Source organism: Nannospalax galili, unplaced genomic scaffold, assembly GCF_000622305.1.
Source record: "Nannospalax galili isolate Female #2095 unplaced genomic scaffold, S.galili_v1.0 scaffold259, whole genome shotgun sequence".
Lineage (NCBI taxonomy): Eukaryota > Metazoa > Chordata > Mammalia > Rodentia > Spalacidae > Nannospalax > Nannospalax galili.
The window spans coordinates 1,596,101-1,619,669 of NW_008344750.1; the positions used below are offsets into that span (position 1 = coordinate 1,596,101).

At 48.7% G+C, this 23,569-nt stretch overlaps 1 protein-coding gene across 4 annotated transcripts in view; it reads right to left on the bottom strand.

Annotated features, from left to right (window-relative positions):
• Positions 1–23,569, bottom strand: part of Osbp2 (oxysterol binding protein 2) — a 227,059-nt gene that overhangs the window by 11,571 nt on the left and 191,919 nt on the right. The window contains exons 4-14 of one of the 4 annotated variants that reach the window (XM_029567336.1): positions 18,424–18,616; positions 17,800–17,917; positions 15,526–15,580; positions 15,116–15,262; positions 13,844–14,089; positions 10,939–11,059; positions 10,220–10,323; positions 10,052–10,147; positions 9,787–9,971; positions 5,386–5,612; positions 5,077–5,259 (exon numbers count right to left, since the gene is read on the bottom strand). In XM_029567336.1, the coding sequence (XP_029423196.1) occupies positions 5,117–5,259; positions 5,386–5,612; positions 9,787–9,971; positions 10,052–10,147; positions 10,220–10,323; positions 10,939–11,059; positions 13,844–14,089; positions 15,116–15,262; positions 15,526–15,580; positions 17,800–17,917; positions 18,424–18,616 (1,635 nt within the window). In that variant the 3' untranslated portion in view covers positions 5,077–5,116. Of the gene's footprint in view, positions 1–3,315; positions 5,260–5,385; positions 5,613–9,786; positions 9,972–10,051; positions 10,148–10,219; positions 10,324–10,938; positions 11,060–13,843; positions 14,090–15,115; positions 15,263–15,525; positions 15,581–17,799; positions 17,918–18,423; positions 18,617–23,569 lie in introns of those variants that run through there. The other 3 variants (XM_008841038.3, XM_029567337.1, XM_029567338.1) reach the window with 3 other exon arrangements.

Consider the following 23,569-nt stretch of genomic DNA (forward strand, 5'->3'; position numbering starts at 1 on the left):
TCTTTTTTAAACGGGATCTCCTTGTAGTCCCAGCTAGTCAGGAACTTGATATGTACATGAGGCTGGCCTTGAACTCACAGAGATCCTCCTGCCTCTGCCTCCCTAGTGCTGGTACTACAGGTGTGTGCCACCACACCTGGCTTGGAGATCTTTTTTAAAGATTAAAAGTTCATTTAATTTTATGTCTTATAGGGTTTATACTAAGTACAATAACTGTACTAACTGTATAAGTTAGTACTAACTGTATTAATTTAACTGTAAATCTAAAAATTTACAGCCAATTTTGAAAAAGATGCATCTTAGCCCAGAAAATTGTTTTTGAATATGTCAATTCTGTTGTAATGAAATGCTTCTTCTTCTAAAAAATTCATTAAAAATATTAATTTATGTGTATGCACATACTGTCTGCATGTAGGTAAGTGCACCTGTGTCATGCAATGCCCACGGAGGATAGAAGAGGCTGTTGGACCCCTGGAACTGGAGTTACAGACAGTTGTTAATCGTCATGTGGGTGCTGGGATTCAAACCCGGGTCTTCTGCAAGAACAGTGTTCTTAACCGCTGAGCCATCTCTCCAGCCCCACAAATCACTTTTATTTATTTTTTTTCTCGTCTTTTTGAGACAGGGTCTCCTTGTAGCCCCAGCTGTCCTGGAACTCTTTATGGAGACCAGGCTAGCTTTGAACTCACAGAGATCTGCCTGCCTCTGCCTCCTGAGTGCTGGGATTAAGGGCATGTGCCACCACACCCGGCTAATCACTTTTATTCTTTTAAAGGGAGAGCCTGCACTGTTGAAGATGGACTAGACTCTGGAGTTGTGGTGGTGGTTTCCTCAGCTAGACTTGTGTTTGGGACAACAGGCATGATTTGCTAGTACTCACCTATTATTAAAATATTGTCTGCAAAAACAATTGCTTACTACTAAAGATGTAAGTCCACAAGGAAATTACAGTGGCAGTCAAATAATCACCCCTTAAGCACCAATCATTTTAAGAGGTAAAGGTTCACTAATAGTAGTGTGTGCACTAATAATTACTTTGGGTAGTAGAAAAGGAAAACAAAAAGTTCAGGAGAACACTAGTGATTAGTATTGGGTTGACAGAGAAAAAGTAGGGGAAGGAAATGTACATAGAAAAGGGGTCAGTAGGGCAAAGTAGGGGCAGTGAAAGTTGAAAAGAGAGGGGTAAAGCTATATAATCAAATGATAGATGCCAGTCCCAGCTCTTGGAAGGCTGAATACAGCAGAGATCCCACAAACCTGGTCAGCCTGTGTTTTGTTTTTTTTTTTGCTTGGAACCTGCTATATAGATCAGGTTGGCCTCCATCTCACAGAGATCTGCCTGCCTCTGCCTCCTGAGTGCTGGGATTAAAGGTGAGAGCCACCACACCCAGTTTGCCTGTGTTGTTTCTGAGAGAGACAGGATGGCTGTATATGAAAGTGATCTAGTCTGCCTGACTTTGAAGACGTGGCATTCTCCCCTTCTACTCTGGTGGCCCGTGCAAGCCTTGCTTTGCCTGATTTGCTTTTGGAACCACTGCTGTGCACTTAGACCCTCTCCCTGCCGCCATGTGCCACAAGTGCCATGTATCCATGTGTTGCTGGGTTTGCACACTGCTGAGTCCCTTGCTGCCATGTCTGCACCCCACTCACTGTTTATTACTTCACTGCTCCAGGGTCCCCTTGGTGCCCTGCAGCCTGCTTCACGCTGCACTTTTGGAAGTGACCTGTTTGGCTTTTTTTTTTTTTTTTTTTTTGGTCTTTTTGAGACAGGGTCTCCCTGTAGCCCCAGCTGTCCTGGAACTCACCATGTAGACCAGGCTGGTCTTGAGCTCACAGAGATCTGCCTGCCTCTGCCTCCCAAGTGCTGGGATTAAAGGCGCGCGCCACCATGCCTGGCTTCTTTTTTAATATCTTTTTTCTGCTCTTTTTCCAGTATCCTTTTACTTTCTGGATTTCTTAAGATCTTTATTTCTCTCTATGGAGTAAAGCCTCTTTCTTTTTCTGGCTTCTTTGACGCATGCTAAGGCAGTCTCTAATCTGCCATTTTACCCAACCAGTGTCAGCACTGTGCCTGTGTGCATGCATGTGAAGACCATAAGTTGATGTGTCTTCCTTGATTACTCTCCACTTCATTTATTCAGGCAGGGTTTCTCAATTGAACCCACAACTTATGAATCAGCTGGTCTAGCTAGCCAGCTTGTCCCGGGTTCACCTGTCTGTGAATGCTGGGATTAGAGGTGTCTGCCATACCTGCCTGGCTTTTACCTGGGTTTTGGGGATCTGGACTCTAGTCCTCACACTTACACAGCAAGTGCTTTATCCACAGAGCCAGCTCTCCAGCCTCCTTTATTTACTTTACCCCCAGTAAGGATTTGTGTGCATATGTGTGTGCATGTGTGTGGATGCATGTACATGTGTGTGCCCATGTCTGTGGAGACCAGAGGGCAACCTTGGGTGTCATTCCTCAGGATCTTTCTACCTTGTTTTTAAAAAGTGTTTCTCACTGACTTTGTACTCACCAGCGAGCCCCAGGGACCTGCCAACCTCCACCTCCCCAGTGCTGGGATTATAAGTGCAGGCTACCATGCCCAGCTTTTTTTATGTGGGTTCTGGGGATATAACTCAGGTCCTTATGTTTGCATGGTAAGTACTTTCCCAACTTAGCTATCTCTGAAGCCCCTCTTTTAAAAATATATATATATGTATATTTCCTACTCAAGGATGGCTTACATACAGTAGGGCAATCTGGTTCCCTGCTAGAGTGCTCTTTCTACAACACTGCATTGATGTCACTCCCTGTTCAGAGTTCTACTAATCCGTGCCACACTCTCTGGATCCCTCTCTTTGCTTCAGTGGACAGGTCTTTGTCACCTCTGGACTATGCCCAGTACAGCTTGTTCCCTCTCTTGCCCTCTGGGTCAGGTCCATCCTGGGGTTGCCTCATCTCCCTATTCCAGTGAGAGTTGTCTTCCAGATCCTCTCTGGGACTCACCAGTGGTTGCCTATTCACAGACAGAGAAGCATGGCTGGGGAAGGAGCTTTACAGGGCCAGGCTCGATACTACAGTGCTGGGACATCAAGGCAGATGGAAAGAGCCCTGGGTCTGATGACTCAGTGGTACCCAGCCCCAATGCTTCCCCTTACCTGGAAGTGTTGGCAGTGGAGGAGGATCCAGTAGGCCAAACCACCAGCTCCTCTGGCCAGGGCTCAGAAACTAGTGATCTGAGTTGCCTGGCAACAGGGTAACAGAAGTAGCCTAGGCCACAGTTGTCAGGCAACATGAAACTCACCAGGCCTCACTAGAGGGCTGTAGGTGCCTCTGCCAGGGTGCTTCTACCTAGAGAGTTCTAGGAACTTGGTGATAGGAGGATGCTGCTGGTAGCTTCTGGGTGGTACAGCACTACCCCTTGGATGGGGGGCAGATCTGGGTTCAGGTATGCCCCAGAGCTGTGTTATCAGCGTAGCCCCCTAGCAGACTGTGGCCCCCTCTCCTGGGTAAGTGCTGGCACTCCTCTATCCATTGAGCCCTCTTCCTGGCATAGACCACACTCTATCAGGTCCCTTTCCACCCCTTCCAGACACACCTTTTGCTATTTGAGCATTAGTAGAATTATCCCTCCCCTACCCCCCATGGTTGTAATTTTCATCAGCCCTCCTCCATCCAGCCACAGACATTCTGGAACAGGGCAGTGGAAAACTCCAAAATCAAGTTTGTTTGTTTTTTTAATTTTTTTTTAATTATTATGGTCACAGACTGTTGGGAAGAAGTACATTCTACAGCTCTGAGGGGAGACCAGTGTCCCCTCCCATCCTGCCCCACATCTCTGGAGTGGGTATTGTAAGGCATTTCATACTTGGTGTTTTTACTTTAAAAAAAAAAAACCCAAAACAAAAACCAGTCCTGGAGTAGAAAGAAAAGCCCTGCAATGAATGTTCAGGGCCAAACTGAAGTGAGGAGGATTGGAGTTGGAGGTTCTGAGGGCTAGATTGTGGCCACTTGGTTCAGTCTCCCAAAGCTTGGCAGAAGCCACCGGAAGGGGTATGATGAGACGGCTGGGCACAGCTGTCAAGAGACCAAACTCAGACAGGCACACCCTGTCTTCATCATTTTTCACTTTCACATACCATAGAAATTTAAGCAAAATAGCTATTTTATATATATTTATATATTATATATAAATTAGGCAAATAAAAATTTCAAGAGTGCTGAGATGAAGCATCCCCTGATGCCGGGGAGGCCAGGTGTTGGAGCCTGGGTCACCAGCCCAAGCTGAGTGAAGGATTTATTCGTTATTGCTGATTTGGGGCCTGGTTCTTGGGCAGGACACGCATAGGTCCTGCCTTCTAGTCCTACTTGGCCTCTTTGGGGCTGGGGTGCTGTCCCAGCACAGCCAAGGCTAGGCAGGAGGCTGTTGCCCTTAGCTGGAATAGGTTTATCTCCAACTGCCTCCCTGCCCCCGCTTATTGGTGGCCCCTCCAGAGAGAGACCATGTGCTGTTCAGCTCAAGGGCAGTCCTCCTCCTGTCTCTGTGGGCGTTTAGAGCTTAGGGGGGTTGGGCAGCCCCAGATACAAAAGGACCTCGCTATGTTAGCTACAAAATGCTCCCAACTCAAAGTGGTCTGGCTTCCTGATGTCTTTAAAAAAGGGGTTATTGCCAGGACAATTTTGTGGCAAGAAAGTACAATTGGAAAGCTGTCTTCTAAGTGATATACTAAAAATATGTACTAAACCTCATGGCTGGAAAGTGGAGGGTTTGTTCTAAAAAAGTCAAAAGAGGCTCCCTAGGAGGGACTAATTCCTCCTTGGGTTGGGGCTAATGACCTGGGCAGCCCGTGGCCCGGCCAGCCGGCCTGAGTTGTGGTAACTGGGAGCTGGGGTGCCCATGGGGCCCAAGTCCATCCATGGTAAAGGGACACATGTGACCCGGTGCACCTGGGAGACTGGAGAGAACCCGGGTCAATCCTTGTCCCCTTTTAGGAAAGAGAGAGAGAGAGAGAGAGAGAGAGAGAGAGAGAGAGAGAGAGACTGCATGTGCCATTCAGTTCTAAATTGAGTGCATTAAAGAAAAAGTTGACCTGGCTGTGCAGGCGCCTGTATTTGCTGCAGGGGTGGTGATCAGAAGATATTGGGGCACATGTGCCAGTCGTTCTTCTCCTTGGCCTCCCAGTAGCCACCCTTGTACATACAGGCCATCTCCCCGGTCAGCGGGTCCAACTTCTTCTCGAACCACAGGGGCGCATAGTCATCTGACTCCTTCTCTGCTGGGCGGGCACAGTGGGCTTGGTGTGACCGGCCTGCTCCACGTCACCCTTCCCGGGGGGACTTCCTCCCTCCCGCCTCTTGGCAGTCATCCCTTCCCACCCTCCCCTAGGGCCGGACTTCACCTTCCTCACCGCCGCAGCCTGCTGCGCAGGACTCCAGCCGCCGCCGCCGAGACAAGCGCTGCTTCTCCTCCAGCCGCTGCTTCTCGGTGTTGGCCTCATCCCAGTGCCCCTTCTCCATCAGCCGCTGGTCCGGCCTCAGGCGGCTGTCGGTGGGGGCCACGCCCTCCTCCTGTTCGTTGAGGGTCAGGGCCAGCTCCGAGAAATAATACATGTTCTCCGCGTTTTCCCTGCGGCGCGGTGGGGGCGTGAGCGGCCCGCGCCGCCCTTCCTGCACCCCCCAGCTCTCAGCGCCCCTTCCTGGCTGGTTGAACCCAACCTGCAAGACCTACTAGCTGAGTCCAACTTGCCCTCTGCTGCCCTCACCTGGCATGCTCTCCACTCACTTGCAACTGCTTGGCTACGCTTGACTTTTCCTCGGGGATGGGTGCGGGGGTTGTCCTTTTTATCAGTTTCTCAAATTTATCAGCATAAAGTTGTTTCCCAATATCCTCTTTGGTGTTAATGTGTATGGCGTAGCGCCGTCTCTTTTTGCAGGCGACGCTGGTTGTATGCGCCCTGGCTCAGTTTTGAACATTCATGCCAAAGCTTCCTGATGTAGCCAGTAGTTGGAGATAAAACTTTGTTCTTATCTAGGGTTTTCTACCTTACTGATTGTGAGATTATAATCCTTCCTTCCACTTTGCTTGGGGTTCACTTTGCTCTTTGCTTTTTAACTTCTTGACATGGATGCTTAGCTCATTGTTTCCTTTTTCTGATACAATCCTCATTTCAAAGCTATATGTGTCACTCCCAAGTACTAGGTCCCACCCACCACTTATCAATGCTCTTTGAATCATTCAAGCATCTTTTCTGATTTTCATCATATCTTCTTTGGCCTATGGATTAGTTTGAAGCATATTTGATCAATTTACAAACATGGGGCTATTTCAAGTCATTTTTTCCCTTAGCATAAGTGCATACATAATGAGATCTTGGGACTAGGACTCAAAACCAAACAGGAAATCCATTTATGTTTCATCTATATTGTAAACACATCCTGAAGGTAATCTAATACAATATTATGAGTTCTTGCTTTTTAAAATTTTTTTCATCTTTTTGAGACAGGGTCTCTCTGTAGCCCCAGCAGGCCTAGAATTCACCATATAGACCAGGATGGCCTCTATTAGAGATCTGCCCACCTCTGCCTCCAGAGTGCTTGGATTTTTCAACCCGCCCTTGAATTTTGACTGTGACTTCTCACATGAGGTCAGATGTGGAATTTTCTACTTGTAGTCTCATGTTGGTGTTCAAAAGGATTTAGAATTTGGAGTATTTTTGATTTTTGGTTAAAAGATGTTCAACCTGTAATGATAGGTTTGAATCTATGACCTAGTTTTGTTGTTGATGATCTGCCCTTTTGGAGACTGCAGGCACATAGATTCCTTTCATATCTAGAAGTGGCACCAGGGGCTGGAAAGATGGCTCAGTGGTTAAGAACACTGTTCTTGCAGAAGACCTGGGTTCAAATCCCAGCACCCACATGGCAGCTAACAACTCTCTGTCTATAACGCCAGTTCCCAGGGATCTGACAGCCTCTTCTGTCCTCCGCGGGTATTGCATGACACGGGTGTACTTACCTATATGCAGGCATAACACTCATACGCAGAAAATTAAAATAAAAAATAGAAGTGGCACCAATGGATGATAGAGTATGTGATACTTCATTTTAAGATGTAAGGTATGCCTTTAATCCCAGCACTTGGGAGACAGAGGCAAGGGGATCTCTGTGAGTCTGAGGCCAGCCTGATCTACATAGCAAGTTCCAGGCCAGCTGGGGCTACAGGGAGACCCTGTCTCAAAAAGGCCAAAAAAAAAAGTATAGGTATTGTGATTACATTTCCTGCTACATGTATATGTATATATGTATAAAACTGCCTCATATTTGGACGATAGCTTGATTGCTAGAAGGCTCTACCTTCACATTTCATTTTACTCCCTAACTCTGAAACAATTACTCCATTACTTTTGTTACAAAGTCTGGTATCTGGTTTCATACTCTTGGATGAAATCTTTTATTCTTCTCTGGAAGTTTTTATACTTCTTTGATATTCTTTTTTAAAAGGACTTATTTTATTTATGTGTATGTGTGTCTGTGTGTATATGTGTGTGCATGTGCAAGTGCAGGTGTGAAGGCTAGAAGAGGGCATTCAATCCCCTAGAACTGGAGTTACAGGTGGTTATGAGCTGCCAGACATGAATGCTAAGAACTGAACTTGGTTCTCTGTAGGAGCAGCAAGTGCTCTTAACCATTGAGGCATCTTTCCAGCCCCCTTCTTTGATATTCTTCATTTTGACTATAGCATGTTCTAAGTGAACATTTTTCTTTATGTTTTACTTTACCTCTTACCATTTTATAGGCTCTTTTTAAAAAAAGATTTAACTTTTAATTCTGTGTGTATGTGTGTGTGTGTGTATGTACATATATGTAGGTATGTGCACCTGAGTGCAGGAGCCCAAGGAGGTCAGAGGCATCAGATCCTTTGGAGCTGGAGTTATAGGCAGTTGTGAGCTGCCCAAAGTGGGTGTGGGAAACTGAACTCTGGATCTCTGCAAGAGCAGTACGTGCTCTTAACTGCTGACCCATCTCCAACAGCTCCTCTATAGGCTCTTTTGATCCAAGTTTTTTTTTTTTCATTTCTTTCTTTAAATCTGAGAACTTTGTTTTTGGTTTCCCTGTGCTGGAGATTGAACCCAGGGCTTTATGTATGCTAAGCACACAGGAGCTTTACCACTGAGCTGTCTCCATCCCTAAGAAAATTGTTTTTATTAACTATTTTCCTTCCTCTTCATTTTTATTTAATTCTTTCTTTTCCTTCTGTGATTCCAGTATATTACTTTAGTGCTTACTCTAGGAATTACAAAATTTATATTCTTATATAACTTCAGTCAACAGTTACTGACCCTCCTTCTGGGTAGCACAAGAGCCTTTGAGCAGTTTCTCTCCATTTATTCCTCTTCTTAAGTAATAACGCAGTTGTATTCTTAAACTGAGATGTTATTGTTACTGTCTTTGCTTATTCAGTGTTCACTTAGATTCATGCATGTATGCATGCATGTGTGTGTGTGGTGCAGTCTCACTGTCTCTCTCTCTCTCTCTCTCTCTCTCTGTGTGGGGGTGCAGTGTATGTGTGTATAAGTGTGGAGGCAATAGGCTGGCATTGAGTATCTTCCTCAATTATTATTCCACTTTATTTTTTTGAGACAGGGTCTCTCACTGAACCTGGAAACTGGCTGGTCAGGGAACCCTTGGGATCTGCCTGTGTCTGCTCCCCAGCACTGGAGTTACAGACATGTGTGGCCCAGCTTTTACATGGGTGCTGGGGATCCAAACTCAGGTCTTCATGCTTGCACAGCAAGCACGTTTACCCACTGAGCTATCTCTACTGAGCCCTCATCTGAGCCCTCATTTTTTGTTCTTCATTCATTCATACATCTTGAATCATCTGGGACAGTTTTTCCTCTGCCTGAAGGTAGTTCTTAGTTAAGGGCTATAGTAGCCAACTGAGGTTTTGTCTGTATGCAAATGTATTCAATTTCATTTATTCTCTGAGTATATAATTCTAGGCTGGCAGTGAGTCTTTCAGCACATGGAAGCTATCATTTGACTGTCTTCAAGCTCCCTTATTGTTAGAGCTGGTTGTTGAAGTACTGGATCTCAGTAAGTAATAGCTTTTAAAAATCTGGCTGTGGGGCTGGAGAGATGGCTCAATGGTTAAGAGCACTGGTTGCTCTAGCAGAGGACTTGTGTTCTCAGTACCCACATGGAGGCTAACAACAGTCTATAATTCCAGTTCCAGGGGAACCTGACTTCTTCTGACCTTTGCTGGCATCCCACAACACAGGTGTACTTAACACACATGCAGGCAATACACTCATACACATAAAATAAAAATAATAAGTAAAATACTTTTTAAAAGTTTCTTGTAAGTTCTTTTTAAGTTTTGTTTTTCATTTCTTGTAACTTTGCAGAGGATTCTGTTCTGTCACTTTGTTCAAAGCGTCTACACAGTATTTGCTACTGGATAGTTTCATGTTCATGGACTGTTGGGTGACTGCCTTCTATGCTGGGATGACAGCCTTGTGATAAAATTCTCAGAGGCAGGCGGATCTCTGTGCATTCAAGGCCAGCCTGGTCTACATAGTGAGTTCTAGGACAGCTGGGGCTACAGGGAGACCCTGTCTCAAAAAGACCAAAAAAAAAAAAATTCTCTACCATATGTGGGTTGAATGCTCTGGACTGCCTATACTTTCTGCTGGGCAAGGCAGGGGTGGTCCTCTGCCTGGCTCCTGCTCCCTGCCTTCTTTTCCTCTACCTCTTTTTTGGTCCCTATTTCCCAAAGCCAGCACTGAGCCCTGACTCACGGCAGTGGGTACTTCTTCCACAGCAGCTTGGCCGGCAGCGTCTGGTACACAGTCTTCTGTTTCCCATCAGAACTGGGGCTGCTGGGGCTGCTCTGCACAATCTTAGAACACTCCATCTGCTCATCCCATGACCCTGACAGCACATAGTGGGCCTTGCCCTGGTTGTCACTCACCACTCCAGTCACCTGTGGATGTGTGATAGGACACACATAAGCACATACTCTGTGCTGGGCCTACTGGGGTTGCAGGTGGTATCCCTGCTTACCTTTCGGGCTGCCTCTTTGGAGAAGTAGCTGTAGGGCACGAACTTTAGCTGGCACCTGTCCTTGGTTTTATGGTTCACAATCTCAATGTCCCCTGACTATTGAGAATAGGTGGTGGTCAGGGTCCAGTTCCTAAGCCACATACCCCACCTCCCCAAGGGCACACTGACCTGATCAATCCAGAGCTTGCCCACGATGATGTTGTGCACAGTTGAGGTGCTCTTCCTCCAGACGTAGTGATTGCCACTGCCCTGGAATTCTAGGTGGATTGCACCTGGAGGCCAGGCATAGGTCAGAGGCATGACTTCCTCATGTGGGATTCTGGCCAGTCCACCCATAGGCCCAGGTCAAGAACCAGAGGAAATGGGGCTGTAGAGATGGCTTGGTGGTTAAGAGCACTTGCTGCCACTGGGCATGGTGTGTACACATTTAGTCCTAGTATTTAGCAGCAGATCTCTGTGAGTTCGAGGCTAGCCTGATCTACATAGCAAGTTCCATGCCAGCCAGGGCTATGTAGAGAAACCCTGTCTCAACAAAACGAGCATTTGCTGCTCTTGCATGGGACTCAGGTTTGGTTCCCAGCATCCACATGGCAGCTCACAGTCATCTGTAACTCCAGTTCCAGGGGATCTGAGGCCCTCATCTGGTCTTCATTGGCATTGTATGCACATGATACCCAAACACACATACAAGCAAAACAGTCATACACATTAAAAAAATAAAAGAACCAGAGAAATACCCATGCAAGCTAGGACAGGGTGGGACACATACCAGGACATAAGTGGGAAGTGGGCAGACTTGCAGAGAAGCTTTTCCTAGGGGCCACAAGTCAGCCTTCCCTCTGAAGCTGAACAGCTTCCCATTCCAGGAGCCCCAAGCCTTGGCTCACCGAGTGGCATGATGGAGATGTATTTCCCCCGGAACTTGCTGGCGATGGTGATTTCCTGCCAGAGGCTCCAGCCACGCTTAGAGAACACGTGATGGGCAGCAGAGGGTGGGTGGTGACTCACCTGGAACCAGACAAGCTGAACATGAGCATGCTGGACATGGATCCATACCACCTGCCCGGCCAGGGAAGGATAGTCTGCCCTGTGTCCAGGATGCACACCTTTATCTCATGTATCCCAGGAGTGGGTCTGGCTGCCCCTTCCCAGTGGACCTGACCCAAGGCAGATCCCTAGGAAAGACAGTGTTCCAAGTAGAAAAGCAACTTGTGGCCATCCTGGGCCTGCCTAACTGAGGTTGGGTAGTGGGGGTTGTGGGTGAAGTGTGCCTGTGCCTGTCTCTTGGGAAATAGTAGAGAGGGAGGTGGAAATTGTGCCTCCAAGATATGCCAGGGACAGGCTGCACTGAAGGCTCTGTTTGCCCACCTTCTCATCTAATCCTCACATAGTGCCTGGCATATATGTGTCTTGTACAGTTATACTGGGTGTGGGAAGCAGACTGGTAGAGACATTTTAAGAATCTGGTCTGGTTCCAGAGTGGGAATCATGTTAGTGTCTGCCTTGAGCCTTGTATGCCCCCTACACCAGAGCCCTCAGTACCACAAAACTTCCCTCTCATAGCACAGTGTACCCTTGACTGCTGTCCTGCCACCCAAGATGCCCATCCCCTGGCCTTTTTTCCCCACCTAAAGTGGCAGTGTCATCAACTCGCCATGGTTATTCCCCATTCCACAACTGCCAGGCTCTGCCTGGTCCAGCCTCCTCACTCTGTAGTGTATCTCATGGTTTCATGGTCCAGCCTTGCCCTTGAACTCCAGCTGCCTTCACTCAGACAGACAGCCTGACTGGGAGGTCAGTGAGCCCAATGCTTCCACCTGGCCATTGTCTCCTGTCTCCTGGTGATACTGTTTGCCTTCTGTGCATTAGAATTACAGATGCAACCTGCCAGCTGCCCCGAATGATGGGGGTGCTGTCCCAAAGCCCAGCTGTTGCCAGTGATGAGGCACCTCACAAGCAAATGGAGGGTTGACACTCCAAGGGGAGGCCCTGGTGCACTGTACTGTTCCCTCTTTTGTCTCAGGCCCATCCTGTCTTCGTAGCTGTTCACACTGAATTTTGTGGACTCTCCCTGGCTCCTCCTCCTCCTATGCCTCATTATATCCTCAGCAAATCCCGTCCTTTCAAAATGCTCCCAGTATCTGTACTGTCCCACCCCGAGGACCACTCTCTGTACTGAAGCTGTCTTGCCTAGAGTAAGCCAGGGTCATGCAGATGCCTGCCCAGCTGCTCCCCCTTTGCTCTTCTCTACTTTCCTCCTGTCCTTCTGTATCAGTCAAACTGCTGTCCTGACCATCCTGTCCAAGTAGCCAGAAGTACCTGACATACTGTGTCTGGCCCATCCCCAGCCCTATGAAAACAAGAGCTTCATCTGTTCCAGTCCCATCTGAACTCTGGATATCTGAACTGCACCTGGACACTTATCATTTGTTGAATGAAGAATTGCATTTGTTCAGGGTTCAGGCCAAGGACAACTGAGAGCCCTAAACCCCACATGCAAAGTGTCAGCTCATTTTTATGATTCCTGCTTCAAACTCAGTCACTGAACTGGTGCTGGTCACTGCAGTCACCCGATGGGCCCTTTGAGGGGTGTCTCTAAATTGGCAGCCAGATCAGGCAGCTTTCAGTGTTCTGGCTAATCCTGGAGCCAGTGTAGCACCGTACCTATAGGATACCTCTATTGACAAGGATGCCCTGATTCAGCATCAGGCTGCCATGGCTGAGGATCCCAGGTGACCAAGTGATATATTTCCATGGGGAGGAGTTGAGGGTATATTAGCCAGGGAGGTGTTCAATATGCATAGCCCAGGCTCCTGCCTACCACCTTTCAGCTCTGTGGTGACCCCATGCTCTGGTGGGGTGACACCCTATAAACTACCCTCTACTTCTGCCCCACAGTTCCCTGGCTGGGAGATGGGTTCTACATCTTCTTTGCTAGATAGGTTTAGTTGTCAACTTGACACCCCTGGGTAGAGGGAATCTCAACTGAGGAACTGCTTCCATTGAGATGCCTCTGGCCATGTCTATGGGGCATTTTCTCAATTGTTGAGTGATGTGGAAGGGCCCAGCCTAATGCGGGCAATGCCACCCCTGGGCAGGTGGTCTTGTGTTGTATAAGAAAGCAGGCTGAGCACAGGTCAGAGCAACAAGCCAGTAAGCAGCACTTCTCCATGGTCTGTGCTCCAGGTTCCTGCCTTGGCTTCCCTTGATGATGGACTATGCTGTAAGCCAATTAAACCCTTTCCTCCCCAAGTTGGTTTTGATCAATGTTTTTCTTTTTTAATTTATTTCTTTTTACTTTTTATGTGTATGAGTGTAATGCCTGCATGTATGCGAGTGCACCCATGTCCTGCAATGCCCACAGAGAGAAATCAGAAGAGGGTGTTGGATCCCCTGAAACTGGAGTTGTGGTTGGTTGTTAGCCAACATGTGGGTGCTGGGATTTGAACCCAGGTCTTCTGCAAGAGCAGTCCCTGCTCTTAATCATTGATCCATCTCTCCAGTCCCATCAGCAGGTGTTTTTATCACAGCAGTAAGAAACTAGAACACCTTCTGACACCAGATCCAACTTTGTCTCACCATGTGCCCCTCCCAGTCCTCTCGCTATTTCTAGGAGACTCTGGACCTGTTCTTTCCACGATGGGGCTCAGCTGCCCAGCTGGACCTCAGTTCCTTGGCCTGTGTAGTCAGTCACACTGTCTGCATCCCATTTGCCTTGTTGTGATCATGAGGCTGGCAAGCACAGCCAGAGTGTGAGTGGACACCACCCAGTGCTAACCTGGTGGACCTCACCTGCTCACAGAGGGAACGTAGGCCCATGTCCTCAAGGCGGTCTAGCTCGAAGGTCTCCCCCAGCATGGGGTTGAAGGGCTTGGCAATGCGGTGCACGGTGGTGGAATAGGAAGACACAGAGAAGGCGGCGACCAGGCACATCTGCTCCACGGAGCTGGCGCAGTTCACTGCCTTGTCCAGCAGGTGGTGGTACTCCAGGTCCTCTGTAAGCCGCTGGAGCATGGACAAGGGCTCATTGAAATTCACCTGTGGGTGTTGCCGGAGGTTGTTGTCAGAGCACTCCTGTCCTTCCCAGACACTGAGGGATAGCCCTGCTTTGGTGGTGCCTTCACAGTGAGGCCTAGCACTTCAGCCCCTCCTCCCTAGTATCCCTTGCCTCAGTTTCCCCCACGGCGTGTCACTTGCTGACATGTCATATGATGTACCCTGATGATGTCATTCTCCCCCCCCCCCCCCCACACACACATTAGGATGTCAACTCCCTAAAGGCCAGGGTATCTGGTCTGCCACCATGTGATCAGTGCTGGATTAGGCTCAGGGCCAGAAACAGTGGGTATGTGGATCCATAATTGGTAGTCGTAGGTCTTCTTGTTCAGAAGTTTTCTGTCAAGATCTCTGTCCTGGTGTGGCCTATGCAGGATGGATGGATGTTGTCCATTAGCCTCAGACAGGGTGGGGTTGTACTCCACTGGAATGTGAGTCTGCTAACATTATTTCACTCCATCCTCCAGACATTCTAAAGGGGGTGTTGTGATTCACTTGTACAGTGTGGACATAAGAGACTAGAGATATAAAGGGACTTGTGTGTTACACAGTGAAACAGGATGGCCTGGAGCTCCCAAGCCCTTCCTTGGTGATGACACTGCAGCCTGGTTGACATGAGGACTCTAGATTTGTCCTTGGACCTCTGTGTGACCTTGCTGAGCCTCCATTTCCTAGGAGTGCACAAGGAACAGGCCCTGTCATGAAGAAGACTACCTGTCCATCCCCAAAGCTTACCCCTGCCACCACCATCAACCAGGCAGGGACAGCGGGGACACTGTGAGGCCCCATTAATCTGGGGTTCCCCAGCTCTTGATCACACAGAATTTCTCCCTTGCTCTTTCCCTCAGAGTCTGAAGGCCCCCATTCTCTGTGGGACTGGCTGGTGGTGAGGAACAGGAAGAATCAGTTACATGCACCCTCTCAAATGCCATGAATTAAATAATACCCCAGGGCACCATATGTATCACAGCCCAGAAGCCCCCATGACTCCTGGCCAGAGCTGCCCACCGGCATGGGGATCCGGGAGAGCTCACGGCCGATGCAGTTCTTCATGATGCTCCAGAGGTTAAGGCTGTAGTTGGGCTTGTCTGGGATACGGACACGCCTCTTGATTTTGCATGAATCCTTGGGCATGAGTGAGGCACCATCTAACACCTGCCAGAGAAGCAAGGCATGCCCGTCAGTGGATCCTTGAGCTCCCTTAGCCCTCTCGGTCCCTGCTGTCTCTTGATCCTTCAAGGACTGGAACCAAGCCAGCTGCTGGCATGCTGCTGATAGGAAGGACAGAGGCCACCTCCCTGTTAAATGGAATGCAGATCTGGGACCCAAAGGTGGCCCTGAGCTCACAGTGTTTCCAGTTCCCCATCCCCCAAAGCTGAGGCACCTGGCTGCCTCTTGGCTGCTTCCAACTCACGTACATTGTCTGCTGAGGTCCAGTCCACAGCGCTTGGCCCAGTTCCACCCTCGGCTTTCCTGCAGAAAATGAAGGGGGAGACAAATTACAGATGAATTTTGATACCTCCTTTTAACCTGGCCTACCTTCTCCCCAAATTTCTTTGAGGTATGAGGGGCAGCCCCAAGGCATCTTCTCCAATGGGTCATCTCCAGTTCAGGACAGAGGTGGGGCTAAGGGACCCAGGCAGTGATATGGGGAAGCCCTATCCACCAAGGCTGCATGCACCATCAAGACCCCATCCATCCATGCTTGCTGTTCAGCAAAGCCCTTTTCTAGAGTACTTGTACCCAAGCCCTTCCTGGCTGACCCAGGGCCAAGAAGAGAGCAGGTGGTGGGTATTATCCTTGGGAGAGTCTTGTACAGCTCCCTTTCTGTTCCACAAAGACCCCAGTATGTCATCACTGTCTGCTGGAGTGCCTCCCACAATAGACTAGAGATTTTGAAGTGCAGAAAGTGGGTCTAATGCACCCCTGTTCGTTCCCCTTATACTTGTGGTAGAGATGTCCACAAAAGCAAAAGGATCCAGGTTCTAGGATCTTATAGAGGGGCAGCGTGGATCAGACAGAACTACTCCTGCTCCAGGGCTTCAGGGGAGGGGAAAGAAATACCTGGTGATTGTGGGGAGCTCAGAGCCTGGAGGCTTTAGCTTGGACAGAGTGAGGACAGCCAAGCGGGACTGTCTTGGTTGCAGAGCCAGCAGGATGGATGCTGGTGGCAACAGGAGAGGAAGTTCAGGTGCTCAAGCCATGATAAGCTTGGAAGGAATTTAAGAAGGCTATTGCTATCCTTTAAAAGATATTTTAAATAAACCAACAAACCTCACACTCAGTCCTGAGTGGAAGAAGGGAAAGCATTAAGGACAGAACAACATTGTGAAAAGGGAGGAAAGGGAGCATTTTAGTAGTTGCTAAGTGTGTAAGCAAAAATATCCAGTAGTTGAAAACTGTTAAAACAAATAGGCATCTAAAGCTATTCTGGCCCAACAGAACATTTTGATTACCTTTTATTTTGTATTTTTTTAAAAAATAAGGGATGTGGAGTTGTAAAAAGGAAAAAAGAAGAAAGAAAATCATTTTAAAGGACTATTGATGGGGAACTAACATTTTAGTCAAATGTAGAGACTAATGGAGGAGTCACAGAGGGAAGAACACTTGATAAAAAATGAAAAATTTTATTTTATAAATTTGCAAATTTTTTTGGACTTTTGAGACAGGGTCTCCCTGTAGCCCCAACTGGCCTGGAACTCACTATGTAGATGAGGTTGACCTCGAACTCACAGAGATCTGCCTGCCTCTGTCTCCTGAATGCTGGGATTAAAGGCGAGCATCACCACACTCAGCATAAAGATATTAAAAAAATATTACTGGGAAATAGAGAATGATTCTGAGCTAAGAGAAACACTGCTGGTGGGACTGAACAGTCTTTTCCCAGAAGACACTGGGGCAGGAAGTGATGAAGAGTGCTGGTCCACAGAGACTTTAACTAAAGGTCAATGAGTGGCCAAGGCTTTTTACCAGCCTGTGCACCCCGAGCACAGTTTCTACCCAGTCTGCCTGCCTCATGCTTTCCCCTGCACCTGTCTGTTTATCAGCATGAACCACAGCCATAAGCATTTCCTGAGAATCTGACATCCTCCTTGTTTATAGGTCACAATTATATGTTCACCTGTGAATCTAGAAATGGTCTGAATGAACAGGATTTTATGAGTAATGAAACAGAGGGTTGGCAATAGAAAACCAAGACCGGGTATCTCCTGTGTTCTCAAACACAGACTGAAGGGAGAACAGCGATTTTGTGCTGTTCTGAGCAGCTGGGGTCTTCTGTCTCTTCCTCTCCCCCTTTTCCTTCTCCAGGCTGAAAGTGGATCCAGCCAGCACCTAGGTTAAACTCCAGAAGCAAACCAAACCATTTTGGCTTTAAAAAAAGTATATATATATATATATATATATTTCAATAATAGCCATAAATGTAAATGATCTTAGCTCTTCAATTAAAAGACACAAAGTAGCTGGATAGATGAAATATATGTATATATAGAATATATGTATATATAGAATATATATGTATATATATATATATGAAAGAACATAATCTAAGCAATACTACCTGGAACAAGACAGAAAGAACACCACACCCCAAGTAGACATCTGGACAAAAGACCAGATGGAGCCTAAGAATAATGCAGGAAAGGCTGACTGGGCAGCAGGAAGCACCTCCCAGGCCACAGTGGTCCCACCTGTCTTCCTTGGCCTCAGTGATCACGGTGATAAAGGATGTAGCGTCTTCCATTGCATCAAAGTACTCGGTATCTTCATCTTCCTCACTGTCCTCTCCTTTGGAAGTCAAGAAGCTTCCTAGAGACATGCAGAGCTGCTTTGAGGTTTGCATCCTGCTGCCTGATGCAGTCTAGAGCTCAGCCTGGCCCCTTGATCCTGCTAACCCTGCCTTCCCACTTCAGACACCTGGCCCTGGTTACCCTGCAGTGCGGCTGCCCTGATTTGCTTTGTTGGGATAAGGCATTTTCTTTTCAATTCATTCATTGCTCAGACATCTTCTAGAAGCCTCCCCTGATCTGTTAATATGCTAGTCAGCCTGCCTGTGGCCACCTGACACCTGGGCAGCCCCAGAGATGACAGCTGAGCTCACTGAACATTTGAGAATTTGAACCCAGACACGGGCAGACTGTTGCCAGTCACAGAGAGGCAGGCCACCATTGGCAAGACAAGCCCAGATGAAGTCAGGGGCAGGTTTATGGAGGCTGGGATGTGTGGTAGAAAGTAGAGCCAGCTGAGTAGGAGGAGGCTGAGAGCTGGGTGCTGGAGCAGGCCCACCCACCCGCCAGCCTTCCTAGGACACGCACCCTCGCTGAAGCTCTTGCTGGGGTCTGTTGGCCGGCCAGGGGTGTTGTGGAAGGCTCTCTCGAGGCTGTTGTGTTGCTTGGCCAGCTGCTCAATGGTTTCCTCCAGATGGACACGCTGCTCCTGCTCATACTGCAGTGCCCGCTGCCATTTCCGGCTGTGAATCTCGGCTAGTTCCAGAAAATCCTTGCAGGCCTGGAGGAGACCAACCTCTGGTGAGCCTCAGGCCTTGGCCTGGTCAGCTTGCCTCAGCCAGGGTACTACTTGAAGCAGGCCTGGCCTGACCTGACCTCAATTGTCACTGGTTTACATACTGCCTCCCTGTACTGCTCATCATAGATGGGGCCAGCTCTCTGCTGGTACATCCTCACTGTGTGCTGGTCCTCACCTGGACCCAAGGCAGCCTTGGTCTCTGAGGCCTGTCTCTGGCTTTGGCTGAAGAAATCAAGCCACATTTTGCTATACTTCCTGGCTCAGAGATACTACAATTTTGTCTGAGAAGAACCAGGACTGGCTGGGCATGGTGCAGACCTGTAATCCCATCTACTTGGATTACAAATTCAAGGTTTTGGATTACAAGTTCAAGGCTTTCCTAGGCTGCAGAGTGAGTTCAAGGCCAGCTGGGTAACTTAGTAAGACTCTGTCTCAAAAAGTAAAAGGAGGACTGAGGAAATAGCTTAGTAATAGAACACTTGCCTGGCATGTGGGAGGCCTGAGGTTTAATCCCCAGTACCATCACACACACACACACACACACACACACACACACACACACACATACACACACACCCCTCTCAAAACAAAAACAAAACCCCTAAGCTACTTTATAGTCTGTATCACATAACTCTGCCTTTTTTTTTTTAAGTAGGGAGGAGATGTTTTGAGAGTGAGTCTCACTACGTAGCTGAGACTGGCCCAGAATTTGCTCATAGCCCAGGCTGATCTAGAGCTCATAATCCTCCTGCCTCCTGAGTGCTGGAATTACAGGTGTATGCCTCCTACTCAGCCATAATACTGCTGCTCTGGTTTCATTTCTTTTACTGTGATAAAATACCCTGTGATAAATACTGTGATAAAAGCAACTGGAGGGAGAAAGGGTTTATCATTTCAAAATACATAGTCTGTCACTGCTGGGAACTCATGGTGGCAGAGCCTGAAGCCACTGGTCACATCACATTCACAGTCAAGAGTAGAGAAAAATGTATGCACATATGCTGGCTTGCTGGCTTGTGCTCAGCTCTACTTGTCCACTCATATAATTCAGGAACCTCTGCCTAGGGAATGGTCCCACTCATAGTAGGCTGGGACTTCCCACATCAATTAACTTAAGACAACCCCCCTCAGACCTACCCACAGGCCAACTCAATGTACACAGTCCCTCACTGAGTCTCTATTCCCAAGTGATTCTAGATTGTGTCAAATTTTCAATTAAACTAATCATACTGCTTTTAAGGTTTCCTCTTCAAGTTTGTGGCCTGCTATGACATCCAGGTTCCTTTTATGTCCATAGATGGTGCTATTATACTCTTAGGAAGCAGGGGTGGATCATCCTATCCCTGTCATTACGTGGAGAGGAAAGCTCTGACCTTACCTATCCCTGGAAGGAGTGAGGTCCAAGGCAGGGACCACTGGATTTGCCCTTCCTGGGCACCTTTAATCCAGCAGGAGAGGCCACGTCTCCTGAGCCTACACCCATATGAGTGCTTTCAGCTGCCACTCCTGGCACTGCCTTTGCCCACCCTTGCTGTACCGGCCTATGGTGCACCGAGCATTGTGCATATTTCACACTGTCCATGGGACAGAGGAGCCATGCAGTGTGATCTCAAAGGGCTGCTAGAGCAGTGACACAAAGCACTAGGTGAGGGATGCTCTACAGATAGGCCTTTGTGGGCCACTAACCACATCTGCCCAAACACCTAGTGCTCACACCTTCAATCCCTGAAGATCCTCTTCAGGTCTTTCCTCTGTCTCAGTCCAGGAAACCACCCAGCCCTACTGAAGCCAGGCCCACTCAGTTTCAGGCCTCTGTGCAGTTGCATGTCACTGAGTTTGGCCAGTATCTCTACCTACTGTTTCTTTTTATATTAACCATCTTGCCACAGGTCTCTGAGCTCAACCCTAGAATTCATGCCAGTCCAGTAAAGACTGGGATTCAGGCTGGGGGAGTAGGCAGGGATGGGAGGTGTCTTGGGGCCTCCTCTGGGGAGCATGGATGGATTGGATAGCCTCTACAAGGTAGGCAGGCTCCCTACAGCCCTGGGGCTTGAGGACTGGTTGCCATGACACTCCTTTAAGAATCCTAGCTCCAGACACCTCCCTCTACCATCTCCCAGCTAAGACCTATGGAAGGGGCAGGGCACCCCCTAACCCCTGGTCTGCTGACCTAGAGATGGGGCATGATCTGTACAGCCAGAAAAGCAGAGTGGAAAAGAACAGGAAGCTAGAGGGATGGAGTTTGGCAGTCACTCTGAGCCTGTGTTCTCACTGTGAGATGGGAACAATAGGTCCACAGAGCCTGTGCTCATAGGGACCCTGACAAAAGTGTAGCTGGCCCCAGTAGCTAGACCAGAAGGCACTTTTTTTGCTGTTTAGTGCCAGTGGATTTGAGAAGCAGTGAAGTGGGGACAGAGTGTCTTTCTGGGTAACCCAGGAGCATTCCAGATCTTCACAGAAGCCCTGTGAGGTGAGTATGCAGAGACCGCTACCTCATTCTGATATGATGGAACTGAAGTTCTGAGGTCATATAGCAAGGTGGTAACAAGGCCAAATCTGGAACCCAGGTCCTCAACCCAGAGCTCAGTCCACTTCCTGCTTTGGGCTGCTGTTACCATGAGACCCATGGAATAGCCTTTTATTCCTCTCCATACTCTAAGCTTGGCTCAGGCTAGCCTCAGTTCCTGTCGCCTTGTTGCTGATCATGAAGGGAAGCCTGATGGTGTTGGGCTAGCCTCACAAAAGATGCAGAGTACACGGGGTGGATTGGGAGACTTGGGCTGGGGGACTTCAAAGGAGGATGCAGTGCTGTGGGGGGAGACACACCCTCATCTCCTGAGTGGAGCCCTGTGGGCTGATTCCTCGAATTCCCCCATGTTATCCACAGACTGAAGGAGCTGTCCATGTCAACAGGCAGGATGAGGTCTGGGGTCTGTCCCTTTCATACCACATAGCTAGGCTACCTCCATGTCAAGAGGCCCACACTCGGTCCTCTTGCCTGCTGCCTTGGAGCGAGTGTGCTGAGGCCTGTTGAGAGGTAGCAGATACCCCATAGTTCTCCAGGTTCTTGGTAGTGTGTGGGTAGCCTAGCAGCTCTGTACAAGGTCTCTTGTCTCTGTCCTGCCCTTGCTCATCCCCACTCTACTGTGTGTGCTCCATCACATTCCACCAACCCTCTAGAGCCCCTGAATCATATGAGTGAGTGTTAACATAGAAAAATATTTAAAACAAGACTCATAAATGAGCCACAAGACAACAGCATCAAACAGTAGCCAAAGACCATGGTAATAAATCCCCCAAGTTCACATCAGAGACCATGTGAGCTTCCTAGAAGCAGAAGCAAAAATCATCCTTCCCCACCCATCTCCTAGTCTGCATTCCTCCCCAGGACTTCACGTGGCTCACCACACTGCCTACCTTTCTGCCTGCTGTGAAATCCCACCTGGTTTTTCCAAGTTCTTCACCCCTTACTCAGCATACCTACGTCAGTTCAGAGATGTAAAGGGCATGCTCAAAGCAGTGAGGTAGCCATTTCGCCTAGCAAGCATGAGCAAGGGGGAAAAATGGGTTTGCCCACAGCCACAGGGAGGCATGTGCAGGGCCGGAGTCTTGAGTCCCTCCATCTACCTCGAAGTTACCACAGGGCCTATGGGTATAGCAGGGCAGGGAGATGGGAAGTCAGACCTCCTCAACAGCTTGCCATTGCCACAAATGGGCTGCCTTGATTACTCTGTGTACTTCAGATGCCCACCTGCCCCTCCAGCCCCAATACACCCACCTGGTATCCATCCCCAACTCCTAGGATCTTCTCTATTGTTACTGGCCTTCTCTAGGCCTCATCCTGGCCGTATCATGGAGCGACAGGAGTGGGCTTGGCTCTGTATCCTGGAATGCTGAGCTGGGCAGTGCCCTATGGGTTGTGTGTTCACTAAGCTGGATTAAGCCAGGGGCCCAGTGGATGGGGGGGGGGTAAGGGGAAGATGGGGGTGGGATAGGAAAGGCTTGGCTAACATGGTCACATCCTGTGAGGTTCTGCCACAACTATTCCTAGGGCCAGAAAGCTCATGCCCACCTAGTCAGTCAGTTGGAGACTGGCTGACCCAAAGCCCTCCTATTCACACCCATGGACTCACTTCCTGAATCCTTGGTGGCAAGGTGGTTAGAGTCTGGCTGGGAACCAGAACCAATGGCTGGGCCCGACATGGATGCTGCCTTCTTGTCCACCTTAGGCAGACCCTGTACATTCTAGAACTTACCGGATCTTGGGATACCTACACAATTCACAATTCTGTGACCTGTTCAGGGTCAATTGTCCCTTGGGATGGGGACAAGATGCCTGCCCAGGCCCTGCCCCTTCCTTCCATTACACAGGATTGAGAAAAGGTGACAGGGAACATAGGTGCTCCTGAGGTATGGAGAGGGCAGGCTAGATCTTAGGGCTCCCTGGAGAGTTCCTTTCTGCCCCTGTGAAGAAGGTGGAACCTTGAAAAGGGAGGCCTCCCACAGAGCTCTGGCCCCATTCAGCTCCAAGATGGGGAATCTGTGACTTTCCCACCTGTTGGGGACTCTCTCTTCCTCTTCAAAAGGTGTCTACAGGACAGTGTCTGACCTGGAAATCTCTGCCTGCTGGACCCAGGAGAAGGACAAGCTCTAATCACTTTTGCTATTTGTGCTGGATAGCTTTAGTGTCAACTTGACACACCTGGGTTGAGGGAGCCTCAATCGGGAAATTGCCTCTATTGGATTGGCCTGTAGCCATGTCTGAAGGGCATCTTCTTGATGAGTGATGTGGGAGGGCCCAGCCCACTGTGGGTGGTGCCACCCCTGGGCAGGTGGGCCTGTGTTGCATAAGAAAGCAGGCTGAGCAGGGCCAGGAGAGAAAGCCTGTAAGCAGCGTTCCTCCATGGCCTGTGCTCCAGCTCCTGCCTCCAAGTT